This window comes from Impatiens glandulifera, chromosome 9, assembly GCF_907164915.1.
Source record: "Impatiens glandulifera chromosome 9, dImpGla2.1, whole genome shotgun sequence".
Classification (NCBI taxonomy): domain Eukaryota; kingdom Viridiplantae; phylum Streptophyta; class Magnoliopsida; order Ericales; family Balsaminaceae; genus Impatiens; species Impatiens glandulifera.
Genome location: NC_061870.1, coordinates 35,812,077 through 35,826,586, shown reverse-complemented (window position 1 = coordinate 35,826,586; position 14,510 = coordinate 35,812,077). Strand labels below are relative to the sequence as shown.

The 14,510-nt window shown below is 30.3% G+C and overlaps 2 protein-coding genes across 2 annotated transcripts; both read left to right on the top strand.

Annotated features, from left to right (window-relative positions):
- The first annotated feature begins 5,298 nt into the window (after window positions 1-5,298).
- On the top strand, window positions 5,299-6,728 carry LOC124916356 (GDSL esterase/lipase At5g45960-like). The gene is made up of 5 exons (XM_047457073.1): window positions 5,299-5,563; window positions 5,653-5,783; window positions 5,868-6,101; window positions 6,196-6,469; window positions 6,535-6,728. Exons 1-5 carry the CDS (start codon window positions 5,299-5,301, stop codon window positions 6,726-6,728), a joined length of 1,098 nt encoding a protein of 365 aa, XP_047313029.1.
- A 2,862-nt stretch (window positions 6,729-9,590) lies between these two features.
- Window positions 9,591-14,501, top strand: LOC124914804 (negative regulator of systemic acquired resistance SNI1). The gene is made up of 15 exons (XM_047455413.1): window positions 9,591-9,881; window positions 9,977-10,043; window positions 10,128-10,221; window positions 10,300-10,395; window positions 10,472-10,552; window positions 10,713-10,781; window positions 11,003-11,084; window positions 11,176-11,225; window positions 11,697-11,906; window positions 11,971-12,041; window positions 12,122-12,191; window positions 12,561-12,626; window positions 12,954-13,112; window positions 13,563-13,687; window positions 14,217-14,501. The coding sequence occupies exons 1-15, from the start codon at window positions 9,779-9,781 to the stop codon at window positions 14,284-14,286; spliced, it is 1,413 nt and encodes a 470-aa protein (XP_047311369.1). The 5' UTR covers window positions 9,591-9,778; the 3' UTR covers window positions 14,287-14,501.
- The last annotated feature ends 9 nt before the right edge of the window (window positions 14,502-14,510 follow it).

The following is a 14,510-nucleotide window of genomic DNA, read 5'->3' as shown; positions in this document are numbered from 1 at the left end:
TTAAACTAAACCTAAAGCAAAAAAAGAAAAAAAAAAAAAAAAAATCTTCTAACGAGACATGACTAACTATAAGTAAGCCAGCCATTTACTAAACAAATAAGATATTCAATTAAAATATATTATTTCTAGAAACATAAAATTTTGTAATATAGTGATTATTTGAGATAAAAATTGAGATTTTTTATTTGATTATAGTTTCAAATTTCACCAAATTTTTCTTATATATTTCTTTGACTAGACTTAGGGTAACAAAACTTTTTTCTACGTGTGAATGGGATAATCCAAAACTCGGGACCGACTTTGATTACGGTAGTTCATAAAAAGGATGGGAACATATAATTCTCGATGTTAAAAAACCATTTTTTTCTAAATCATATCAAACCGTGTTTTGACTAGTTACCAACAACTCACAAAGTAATAAATGTAATATATAAAAAAGGGAAATGAAATAAGTAGCGTTTTTTACTTTTTTGGTTTTCATCTACTATGTATCTTCATGCTTTCACCCTATTACTGGCTCTTGTCATGACCTCCAAAATGACCGGCGCCGACCAAAACCAGAAGAAACCTTCCGCCGTCTTTGATCAACAGTTGATTCCGGTAATAACAACTTCATACCCACTATTGTCAAGTGTAACTTTCTGCCTTACGGAACAGATTTCGCTCACCAAATTCCCACGGGAAGGATTACCGACGGAAAACTAGTCACGTATTATACTCCTCACCCAATTTATTTATTATTATATTAATTTATATGATATGATATCTTTATATTAATTAGTCATTAGATATAATTGACTTATTTAATTTAATATAACATTCAATACAATATTTTCTATTCTAACCATTTTAAAGCTCGAAAATATATTCCAGCTTCGTATATGGGGCTGAAGGAGCTCGGCCGCCGACGTACTTGGACATCCCAACGCTTAGCCTGGAAGAACTCTTGACCGGCGTTTCTTTGGCCACCGCAGGAACTGGTTTCAATCCCCTCAAGTCACAATTAAGTGTACATTATATACTATTACATTTACAAAAAAAAAATATGAACAAAAATATATTAAAATTATTAGTATATAGCTATATATTCAGGATGTGATATCGATGTCATGACAGTTGGATTACTAATTTAGAGAATACAGAGGAAGAATAGAAGAAACTATTGGGAAGAAGAGAAGTGAAACCCTAATGGTCTCTTCTTTGTTAGATGCGGCACCAATGGTTTCCTATTTAATTCCAGAAACCCAACAAAAACGGTTGTATTTTGATGTTATCCCTGTCTTTATTTCATTTGTTAGTTTTTTTCTTTATACAGTGGATATATACAATATCTGTACTAGTAACATCAAACTAACCAACAAAAACATACCATCAATTCTACTCTTCCAAGTTCAGCATTTTCTTCAGATTTCCTCTCTTCCTTCTATTCAAACCAGACCTAAATAATCTATCTATTTTATATAATAATAATAATAAAAAAAAATACTTATTTATTTAAAACATGATAACCCTAATAACAAACTAGAGATCGCATAATAATAGATGTGACCGGCCAGGCCAATCCTTTGTAATAATAAAAGCTTAACTTAAATGTGTCTATATGCTCACCTACACAAGCAAAGTTGTCGATAAAATTGAAAAATAACATTTTTCTTTTGATTTTATATATAAATATATATATATATATAGGCTAGTATTTAAATTTTAAATCTTCCAATCCAACTGGCAAACATGAACCATGGAATCAACTACTAAATGGGTCTTCTTTTTAAGTAGTTGAGATCATTAATGGAACAATGTTAGTTCAGTTATGTTATGATAATGACATATGATCTTATTTCAGGCTTTTATTGTATTTTATCATTACTCAAAATTATTGATAAATATTATATTAGAGTAAAAGGACAATTGTCATTATCAATAATTTTGACTACGATGAACTATTGTCATAACCTAGTACAAAGCTTAGTTGAAATGCAAAAAAAGCTGACCCATGCATTGGGATTTGGGAAACCCTAGTTACAAAAGTAAATTTTAAAATATTAATTATCCGACCATTAAAAATAAAAATAAAAATAATAATCATATGACTATTTTTATTTTCAGGATTTATGGGCAGAAGGAGCTATGAAAATTGGCTTCGTTGGATTACCCCCTTTGAGCTGTTTACCAATTCGTCATTGCTAGTCACAAATTGAAGGAATTCGGCGTGGTTGGTTGTGTAGACTCTTATTTGTCCCTTACTCGTGATTACAATTTGTTGCTCGAGAACAAATTAAATTGAAAGATATGCAAAACTCTAACGGGCGCACGTTGATTTACATCTATGTATAAACACACTCAAGATAATTATATAGGCAAGTCCCTTTAATCTTTGTTAATTTATATTAATTATAACAAATATTATCACGATATTGCTGACAATTTTTTGTTTATATGAGAGTTTAGGAATTGAAGTGGTGAGTAGAGGTTGTTGCGGGACAGGTCTTATTGAGTCATCTTGTCTTTGCAACGCAAAGATGTCGAGGAGTGATTGGAGGAAAAATTTGGGAGAGAAAATGAGGAAATGAATGAGTTGAAAAAATGATAAATGGTATTTTGGGACGCAATGCACCCCGCTGAAAAAGCTTATTAATTATCCATCTTCAAATCGAGCATCCCCACCGTTTATGCTCTTCTTAGCCTGATTTTCTCCAAAGTCATCATCCATGGTCCTTGGAGACAGACATACCCGATCTAATATAAGAGGTTCTGTATGCTAACTTTAAAAGGTGTGACATAAACATGTACCACAATATGCTATTTCTATACATATATATTGTCACACATTTGGTCAAAAGACTTCTCTTTTCTTCATAATCATTATCCTAGCTATTTATATTTTTCAGAGTAAAATCTGACTACATGCTTAGATTTATTCGATTTTGTACAACGAATAAAACATTTGTACATTATCATATCCATTCACAAAACCTATGCTGGAAATAAAAATAGAAAAATACTTTAATTTCAATTAAAAATACTAAGATTATAAGATATGGTGAAATTCAAATGATTATTTTTGGGTTCGAACAAAACGCTTTAAATCTTTTGATTTAAGAGTTTTTCTTTAGAAACCAAATATAGAATAATATGACAGATTAAAATATAATTGAAGTACATATATAGAAAATAAACCACTCATTTGATTTATTGTTATTATTGTATTGAATATAATTAATCATTTCCTAATTATAGACTCATAAATGAAGGATATTTATCATTTGGAATCTTATCTTGATCTTTCAGTTTTGATAAACTTGCTGTGGAAGTCCGCTGGCTTGGGACCATCATTAACAAAATTAATTAAGGATCTTGTGTAATTAATTAGTTTAACTTGTAGATTAGATCAAATAAATATAATCATTAATAATATTACCTAAAAATGGTATACTGTTATATACACCTATCATATATATTAGAAAGAAAAAAAGTTTGGAGGGAGAACAAAAGACATAAATACAATCTAAACGAAGTGGCAAGAAAAAACACAAAATAACCAACTAAATTCGAGAGAATGAACAAAGTAAAACAAAACAAAAATAGCTATGATATAGTTCCAAGAATAACCATCAATTTTAATCACCAAATCATTAACTTTCACCACTTCTATTAAAGTTATCAAATAATCCGTTGATATAATAACATTTATTCTCAAAATCCTTATATTTTTCTCTTAATCGAATTATACATTAGTACACGACAATAATTTGAAACCACTCTTGACAGAGACAGGATCCTCTGTTCCGATTTCTCCCTGTTTCTGATAAGGAAGGGCAAAACCGTCCTTAATATATATATATATTACTAAGAGAGAAACGGAAGCAGAGAATCCAAATCCTCTTGACAAGCCTATGTTTTCCATGCTTTTATGTTAATTTCCCTCCCATTTCCTTTCTCTATTTTTATTATACAAAACTTTAGATAATTTTTAAATTACACCATTGAGTCCACTAACTTGTCTATGGTTTGGATTGTTTTTTCAATTATAATATAAATATAGTATTATATAGTACTATTAAAAAATTTAAATATTGTGATAATGTTTTTAATATATTATTTTTGTTTCAAAATATTATTAACAAAATTTATGTTTTTATATATAAAATTAATTACTCTAGTTCAAATAACAAAAATCTTGCAGACAAAATATCACAAATTATCGTATTTTTTTTTTTTTTTTTTATACTCTTTATATTCTCTTTCCTTAATCATAGTCTTATAGTTGCAATCGGTCATTACTGGATAAGTTAACGTTATCATTTGATTTTTAACTTTACATTATTGGGTGAATATAATTATATATATATATATATATATATATATATATATATTTGAAAAAGTTTATGTATATTAAAAAAAAATATATGTTATGCAATAGGTTATCGAGCTTGTAAGTTCTCGAGAAAACCGATTAACTTTCCGATAAATTATAAGAAAACGTCATAATAATAACATTATAAATGATATGTATTAGACGAATACGATCATTGAAAATTCGACGATTTTTCTCAAACTACATATTACACAAAAAATAATTGAATTGGTAACCCAAATTGGTAGTTCTTTCATATTAGCAGCAACAATTCAAACTTTTTAACAATTACCCAAAGACTTATGCATCACCCAGTAAATTCTAGTAATATTTCACAAAAAAACTCCAGATAATAGTCTCTCCTCGATCGATAATGCAAAATAAGTGAGTTGACGATTCAATTTTCTCGTAATACATACGACTACGATTAATCATAGTACAATATCTTTTTTATATATTTTTTTATATATATGTATTTTTCTAACATTATAGTTATGCGAACATCAAAAGATCTGTAACTACCTCACAATTTATTAATAAAAAAAATCTATCATTGTTTCTTAATTTTGATGAATTTATGGACTAAACAATTTATTTGGCTTACAGTAATAATTATTAACATTATTATTAAAATTTTATATATTATATAACATTATTATTATAATTATTATATTATGAAAATAACATATATACTTAATTTTATATATCATTAATAAAATATCTTACCATCTCCTCTAAATTGTATCCCCACAAACCAAGTATCGATCGAATGAGAACACGTTGAGAAAATCAGGATTAAGGTTACTTCAATTTATTTCTTATTTTGCAATCCAATTCCATATATAGTCCGTCGTCCAAATAGGGCCCCCTATAAATACATATCAACTTTCTTTTTCTTTTAACACACAATCCTAAGATCGATCGATCGATCAAACAGATCAAACATGGTGTCTGTCTTCTCTCCCAAGAAGCAGTTCTGTTCCATATCTATAATCCTAGTTCTTCTCTCTTTCTCTTTGTTACCGGAGTCGTCGGCGGCGGAGAAAGCGTCGGCGATTTTTATCTTCGGAGACTCAACTGTAGATCCAGGAAATAATAACTTCATTCCCACCATTTTTAGGGCCAACTTTATTCCTTATGGCATAGATTTTCCCAACCATGTTCCCACCGGGAGGTTCACTAATGGAAAAATGTCTACCGACTTCTTAGGTAATTTATTTATTTGTAAAATTTGAAACGTAACGCAAATAAATTGAATATGTAATAATTTAAATATCATATGTATGATTAATTTCCAGCTAGCTACGTGGGGATTAAGGAATTTGTGCCACCATATTTAGACCCATCATTGAGTATAGATGAGCTAATGACAGGAGTTAGTTTCGCCTCGGCCGGCACCGGTTTTGACCCGCTCACGTCGCATCTAGGGGTCAGTCAGTCTCAATATATTTTTTCCTTTATTTTTTTTGTAATGAATTTTTTGAAAAAATATTGAAAATGTTCATGATGACAGAATTTGATAGGAGTGGGGAAACAGTTAGAATACTTCAATGAGTACCAAAAGAGAATTGAGTATGCGATTGGGAAGGAGAAAACGAAGGAAATAGTGGAGAATGCAGTCTACATTGTTAGCGCCGGCACTAACGATTTTGTTCTTAACTATTTCTCGATTCCAATTCGCAAACACAAATATACAATCCCAGCTTACATGGACTTTATATTGTTTCAAGTTCACCAATTCATACAGGTAATTAATACTAATTAATACTACTATATACAATGATGTTTTCTAATTAATTTATCTAATAATGTACCCCGGTATTTATACTTGTACTAATTAGGGTTTGATGGAGCAAGGGGCTAGAAAGATTGGATTTCTCGGTTTGCCTCCAATGGGATGTTTACCTGCGGTCATCACCTTGAATTCCGTAATACCCATCTCCCATCGAGGCTGCATTGATTTTTTCTCATCGGTCGCCATTCAATACAACCAAAAGCTTCAAATGAAGTTGAATGAACTGCAAATGATTAGATTGAGCGACATTCATCCTAAGATTGTTTACATGGATGTGTTTAACCCATTTCTTCATATTATCAACAACGGTCAAGAATACAGTAAGTTAATTTTTTTTATTGTTGGTTTAATTAAACATTATTATTAAACTAGTGTAAATTTACAGATTTCACGGATGTAAACCTTGGATGTTGCGGGACTGGGTTGTTGGAGACATCTTTGTTGTGTAACCAAGGGTCGTATGTGTGTCCGGATGCATCTAAATTCATGTTTTGGGATTCAATTCATCCGACCGAGAAGGCTTACTATTTAATGTTTAAAGCTGTTCAACCTGCCGTCGATTACCTTCTCAAGGACTGAATTTTATATCATCATCATAATAATAATGTATCTATTTTTACTTCTTTTTTTTTTAAGGGTTATTTCTAAATTTATTATCAAAAGTAAGAAAAACAACAATATTGTAAATTGTGTGAGACAAGAGATATATAAAATACATTAGACATGGACAATAAATAAAATAATATTATTAAATGTTCTGATTTACTATTGAATGTACGTCATCAACTATATACGTACTTTTAAGTTGTTCAAATTTAATGATACTTTGCCAATGTACTCGATTTTATTGTGATTCTCATTTCCTACGTACTTAACAAATTTAAAGATATTTTAAGTCGGAACTATGGCAATAAACTGGTTTAAAATGTTATGCAATAAGACTTGTAGTAATTTTGATGCATTCTTTTGATTATTTTGTTTTATATATATTTATTTTAATTTCTCCGTGTTTTGCTAAGAAATATAAATAAATAAAATAAACTGAGTTCAGGCTTATTTGTCATTACCAGAAGACTCTTAAGGGGTTCGTTCGATGCTACCTTTACAGGCACTGCCTGAATCCATTCACTAAATGACACATGTCAATCATAAAATAGGTTTCTCTCACCGTTAACTCATAAACTTAACTCTCTCACCATTATCACATAAACTTAACTATAGTTAAAAATTTAAAGATAGCTGAGAATTTAAAGGAAAAACTAATATATTAAATTATTATATATTTTGTTTTAATAAAAAATAATATAATTATTTAAAATTATAATATTATTTCTCCTAAAAAATATATATAATAATTTAATGCATAATTTTTTCCTTTAAATACTCACCCCACATATAATAATATTAATGTAATATATATATTTAATTAATAGTAATTTTAAATTATTATGTTATAATTTTTATGTCACTACTAAATAATATTAATATGATATATATTTAATTAATAATATATTTTAAAATTATTATATTGTTCCTTATAAAATAATATATATAATGATTTAATGCATACGATACAAAAACATATATAACATTAATTTGTTATTAACAAATAATAATAATTTGATATATATTTAATTAATAATAATTTTTTAAATTATTGTTTTATTCCTCGTAACAAAATATATATAATAATTTAATACATATATATTTATAAAGGTGATTTAAAATTATTATGTTATTTTTATTTAAAAAAGAATATAAAATAATTTAATATATTATTTCCTCTTTTAAATTATGTTATTTTTACCTAAAAAAGAATATAAAATTATTTAATATATTATTTCCTCTTTTAAATTCTCAACTAGAGTTAAGTTTAGCTAAGTTTATGAGTTAATGGTGAAAGAGAGAAATTTATAGATTGACATGTGTCAATTATTGATTAGATTCAGGCACGGCCTGTATAGGTAGCATCGAACTAACCCTCTTAAGGTGCCTTTATAAGAATTCTGTTGCACAAACATGTAAAAAAGTGTCATCTGCCTTTAAATATGAGAATAGGACGTTCATTTGGAACTTTTTGAAAACACTTTTTTTTTTTTTTTTCCAATTATCTCTTTAGGATGTGGATGTGGATGCCCCTGGATGAGATAACGTTTACAATTCATAATGTTTTTAGTTTTTTTTTTATCCAAATTCAGACCCAAACTCAAAACCATAAACTATTTCAAAATGGCCCATAGTATATATCAATCTTCAGATACAAGAACAAGCATCCTCTTTCATGGAATACTTTATTCATAGGTCTTTCAATTTTTTAAATTACTTGCAAAATAAATGAGAACACAAAAAAGCTACTTTCATGCATGATGAATGAGAGCAACAAATATGTTTTTTTCTCATGCCCATAAACAAACAATGTGTCAAAGAAACAAATACAAATTATCGTATCATGATCTATCCAAAAGAAACAAAAATAAAAAAACCTAGCTAGTTGTCGATCATCTTGTGTAGAATGTTGAAGTCCTCTCATTATTAAGAAGTTCCCTTCTTCTATGAAAGAAGAAAAACAATGCTTTGATTCTATCTTGACTAATCACTTTTCTTTCAAATGTTCTTCTATTTCATTTGCCTCTCCATATGATATGATCCATCATCATAAGTCAATCTGAATCATTCTTCAAACTTCTTTTAATTATTTAAAGGCTATTCAACCTTTGTCTTAAATCTTTATTACCAGATTGGATCCTCAGTCATATAAATTTTTACATATGCCCTCTCACAAAGAAATTGATGTGACTAAAAATTATAACATCAATCTCCTATGTGAGAGGGCATGAAAACCATTTTGGTGAAAGAGAACGTAGTAAACTATGAAATGCTTTGGGAGTTGAAAATAAGCATAGATCTGGACATTCTAAAATATGTTAACCTTTCAAACTGCTGAATCCATGAGATCCTGTATCGTCCGAATCTGAATAATATGTCGGTTTTGGGTAAGCTCTGGGCTAGAGCAACTCACTCCTAGTGCAGTCTATTTAATAAAATATTTAAACAAATTTATAATTTTTTAAACATAAAATATTATGAATTAATGGTTCAAAATATAAACTTATAATTCAACCAATATTTTATATAATAGTGTAACTACTCTTATTTAATTTGTTAAGGGTTATTATTTTTATTTGTTACATATTAAGAAAATAATAATATAATTATCTTACATGAGTAGCGATATGATTGGGAAAATTCTCAATTAATTGAGATATAACTAGTTTATTTTAGAAAATAACTAATGAAAAAACTGAGAAATAGTGATGAAAAAATGACTTTAAAGAAAAATTAAAATTGGTATTAAATATTTATTTAAAAAATAAAACTACTTTTAAATTTTATTTTAAACGATTACTTGGAATATTTTCTTGCTCCTTTCCAATACGTGAAGATAGGTTTTGGCGGGAAGAAGATACTGTCTATGGCGAATCGGCGACGGCGCAGTATTTATTTGTCCTGATTTCCTAACCCCCCGCTCATCATAATACTTTGAATCCCTTTCCTTCTAATTGCATCAGACTAATGAAGGCTTAAGCTAGGGTTCTTCTTCCGTTTCAAATTTTACAAGAGACAACAACATGGAAACTCGCAATCAAACGAATACACGGTTGGAGGAGAACACCATGGCCATCCTCGACTCCGCTGGCTTCAAAACAGACAGTCGTCACACCACCGACGATAGTGCGTACACACTCATACTTACTCTAGTCAACTCGTATGAATTACCTATCTTTGCACCTTTTCTGATATATCAATGCAAATACTTTCTCATTTAGGGATTGCGTTTCTTGAGGCTGTTCGTGCTGCTTCTATTGTCCCAGAAGCTTCAATTTCCCCAACTAAGTACCTCCGATTTCTGCACATTTTCTTAATATCGTGATATATTAATGCAAACCCATAATTATCTCATGCAAATTGGTGGACTAGGAAAATGTGTGAGGCAATTTTCCAGATCCTGAGGGAAGAGAGTTCACTTGAATTATTAGTGGAAAGTTTTCAGCTTTTGAACCAGTTGGATAAGGTATATTGATTGCTGTTTTCAAAGAACCATTGCCTCATGTTTGGTTCTTATGTTAGGTCATTTATTTTCTTATTGCAGCGATTTCCTAGGGTAAGTATGTCCAGAGGTGACGAGTCAAACTTAAAGCCACCTTCAAATTGTGATAATCAGATTGAATTAGTTGTGCTGGAAGAGGTATCATGTGTCCTATCATGTGTTGCAGCCCTAATATGTAGTTTGTACTTATGTTGCTCCTCTGTTTGGTTGTCAGGCCTGGTCACCTTTTATCTTTGGCTCTGATAATGAGAGGGCAGATACTAGTAAGAACCGTCATGGACCAATTGATATTACAGTGAGTTGGATGGGTTATGTGTTTTGCATTCATGTTTAAGAGGAGCTATATATTCTTGCTACCCTTCAAACTTCAAAGTTCTTGTTTCTGTATGAATATGTAATCAGTGTGCTCATCAAGTTATCGTTTGTGGCGTTATAGTATAAAACTTAAATTTCAGGGTTTTCATCTTTTAGTTGAAGAAATTGTGATGGCTGGCCAAACTAACTCTGGAATTTCACAGATCAAGGTTGGCTTCCTTATAGTCTTTTCTCACATTAGAATATAAAAATGAAGAATGTCATGAATCATCTAGTTGTTTTGAGATAGAAGATTGTTAGAAATAATATTATCTGTGCACTTGTGGAATGAATGTATTGTATACACACCTGATAAATATATATTTCCTGCATCTATATCTCCAATTAACTGTGATAACATGTAAACATAATCAAATCCTTTTTCTTTTAGGCCTTAAAGGATATGATGCTTCTGCAGTATCTCATAAGTGTTCTTGAAGGAGATTTCATTCCTCGAAATACTGTCTACCAATGTAAGCCACTTGAGATGTTAAATGTCATAAATGTACCTGAATTTGTTAGCTGTTTTGACCTATGGTTTTAAAATAATGTCGTCTATATCAGATACCACGAACTGGAGTATTCTCAGGGATTCATTGCTGAACACGATTCTGGTACATCTTTGTTATGTTGGATTGTAAATTAATATAAATTTGTTTATATCTTCATCTTGTTGAACTCAATATCTTGAAATTTGTATTTGTTTAATTATAATATGTCAGTATTATAGTTTGAGTTGAATTAGATTAGAGCTTGTTTATGGAGTATGTTTGAGCTCAATTTGTTTATAACCTTTATAGCTCATGCTAGTTCAGTTATGCCGGATCAGCAATTTCTTTTCTGAAGGATTCTATAATATCCTAAAATTAACATTTCATTGAACCTTATTTACAAAAAAAATAGATAATATGGTGTAAAAAGGCATATCTGTGACTGTGAATTTTCAAGTCCAATAGTCTGATACTAAAATTCAAATTCAATTAAGGATTCGGATTCATCCTGAGTTGGACAAATAAGTGTTTCATCAATCTAATGATGATTTGCCATTTTTCCAACCTGCAAAATGAATTTGTTATTGTCTACAGGGTTCAAGAAGGGTAAGGTACAAGGATTTAGTCCAAGATATATTATCCATTATGTGCGACATGTCCCCTGTTCAATCGAGTCATGCTGATGGGAGATTACCGGTAACTTCAGAGGCTCATCTGCCTGAAAATTGTGATATTGCTTCCACTGTTGCTTTACCAGAGTTAAGGAAGTGTACAGGCAGCAGCATGCAGAAACTTATAGTGATGGTATAAATATCTTATTGTTATAGATAATGCAAGGAGTAGTTCTTAAACTTATTTACTTTGATAGATCATGGAGCTGGACAAGGCAAAGAAAAATGCTGATGTGCAAGGTCTTACCACCAGAGCGGATGGTGTGAGGTATCTTCTTCTGCGAGTATATGTGGCTATTTTGATGTCACCAGCCTAAAGTAAGTTAATTCTGATGTTACATTTTGTAGAACCCCCTTGGTGGAGATAATTCAAGATCATTTAGCTTACAATGAAGCTGCAGTTTCCCCCTTTTTTGAGGTGCATCCTAATCCTAATTTAGACGACTTCTAGCTTTTTTCTCTCCTCCCATTCTCATTTTCCTATTGCATTGACGTCAATTAGTTATTCAGCCACGACTACCTCTTCAGTTGGACGTTTATTCTTTTTCACTATCTTTAATATTATTTGCATTGCATCATGCTGTAATGCCCCCTTGAAAAACATTAAATTAGTTGTGCTCTCATTTTCAAATTATTTTTCTTTGTAAATAAAATTATTACCTTTTAAAAAAAAGCATTACAATAAAATTTTTTATTGAATGCTCAGTTTTTGAAAGCATGGTTTGGCTCTTGGATGTGATCTTCTTTATAAAAAATTCTTTAAATAATAGTTATTGTCTGCTTGCAGGTATTTACAGAGCCTAAATGTAAGCTGGATATTATCGTACAATATTTTCAGAAGTATATGGCTAAAGTGAGTTCCCTCTTTGTCTCAGGCTATCTGTTTGATATGTCAGGGATCTTTAACAAGAGATCCTTCTGGTTATGCTGATCGAATGTGAATGTTCTCCATGAGTAATTGTGTCAGTGACATATATATTATATATTCATATGAATTAAGAAAAAATATTTTCAAAATCAAGTAATTATTATTCTAAACATAGTTTGGATGAATTTCTTGATGATTGTGATACATGCTGCATTTCTTTGGTTGATAGTCCATATACGTTTTGTTGAAGTATCCTTGCTGTTTATAGAATGTGAGAAATTAATCCTAATTTGTCATTTTTTTTGGTTCCAGCCTTCTGTTCGAACTCGAAGGTCAAATAACCTAAATCCAGCCGGAGAAGCAACTTTCCCTGGAATTCTCAATTGTTTTTGTAATGGAAGCATTACAAAGAATATAAGAAAGAAAATCCACCCGGAAGTAATTCAGTTGCTTTTAGCACACGCCTTTCAGGTGGTGGCTCTACCTTCTGTTTCACATTTTTCTACTTCATAATAACCTGATTTATTTTTATGCATTCATATCTAGGGAAAGTCTGTTGTTTTGCTCCTGTTACCTTACAAAATTATAAAAGTTTCTGGAATTGTTGACTTATATTTTCTTTTTGCAAATAAATTGAAGTAGGTGAAAATTCCAATATCTTATAGCTGCCACCAATAAGACATAGAGAACACATTCTATTCAATTGTGATAAAATATGATCAACGAGTGTTTTCATGCTACAAGGTTGAAATATTGTTCTTGATGTTATCTTATACCCAAGTTTTACTAAAATATTTGCTTGCTTACTAATTACTATAGGTGAAATCAAGCTTAAGTATTTGTTAAGATTTGATTCATCTCATGACTGTTTTCCAGCATTTTTTTCCTTTCAAGTAATAAACTACCATTGGTTCGTTTCAGGCTTATTTATCATTGCCAGCTGAATCTTTTGATGGCAACCACAACTCTAAAGAAGCCTACAAGAATTCTGTTGCAGAAACATGCAAAAATTTTATATCTGCGTTTACAAATCTGAGAAGAGACGGGTAAGATCATCACATAGTATCTATAATGTTCTTATCTCTGTTACGAATCTAACACACATTATCTCTGTTATTGTCTTTACATTTATTTCATTCATGTAAAAATGTTCGCACCATCATAACTCCATTTAATTAATACAAGTTGGCATTTAAAAAAAAAGTGAAAACATTTTATTCTATTGTGACTAAGCACCTTTCCTTCAAACGTTCTCCTATTTCTTTCTCCCCGTATGATATGATCCATCATAGGGCAATCTGAATCATTCTTCAATCTTTTCTAAGTTTGACTATTTTCGGCCAACCAATCCAGTGATTCCAAAATTCTCCAATTGACACTTGTCAAAACCCAATTGATTTTGAGAACTTGGCTAATCATATATTCATATTCTACAAAATTCCTCAATATTGCATGCTTATTCGATATGTTTCAATGTCTGCTTGGATTCCCTCAATATTGCATTGCTTATTATATATTGCCTTTTGTCTTGTTTACTTTCCCATAAAGCTTTAGCCTAGTGTTGGGTGGATGCAGGTGCATGGAGATTTTGCCATTTGCAAAAGAAGCTCTTTTTACAGCTACATGCATTCTTTCAACAAAATGATGGACGGAACAGAATACTAGCCAATTCTTCAATTGATGTATGTATTTTTTTTTTATCCTGTAACTAGCTTGTTCATCTTTCGACCGAACTTTGGAAGACGAGACAAAGCCATAGTAGGTCAGGTACCGGATTGTATTTATTAACTTACTATATTTGACTTAGACCAACACTGAATGAAGCTCTTGTTAATGTTAGTGTAGTGTAACATTTACTGCTATGACTGA

Bases quoted from the DNA above. Each gene is read 5' to 3' on its own strand.
- LOC124916356 (XM_047457073.1), top strand. From the start codon at position 5,299: ATGGTGTCTGTCTTCTCTCCCAAGAAGCAGTTCTGTTCCATATCTATA. The intron at 6,102-6,195 runs GTAATTAATACT...TGTACTAATTAG, and splicing joins AAGTTCACCAATTCATACAG to GGTTTGATGGAGCAAGGGGC. The intron at 6,470-6,534 runs GTAAGTTAATTT...GTAAATTTACAG, and splicing joins CAACAACGGTCAAGAATACA to ATTTCACGGATGTAAACCTT.
- LOC124914804 (XM_047455413.1), top strand. From the start codon at position 9,779: ATGGAAACTCGCAATCAAACGAATACACGGTTGGAGGAGAACACCATG. The intron at 10,396-10,471 runs GTATCATGTGTC...TTTGGTTGTCAG, and splicing joins AATTAGTTGTGCTGGAAGAG to GCCTGGTCACCTTTTATCTT. The intron at 12,042-12,121 runs GTATCTTCTTCT...TACATTTTGTAG, and splicing joins ACCAGAGCGGATGGTGTGAG to AACCCCCTTGGTGGAGATAA.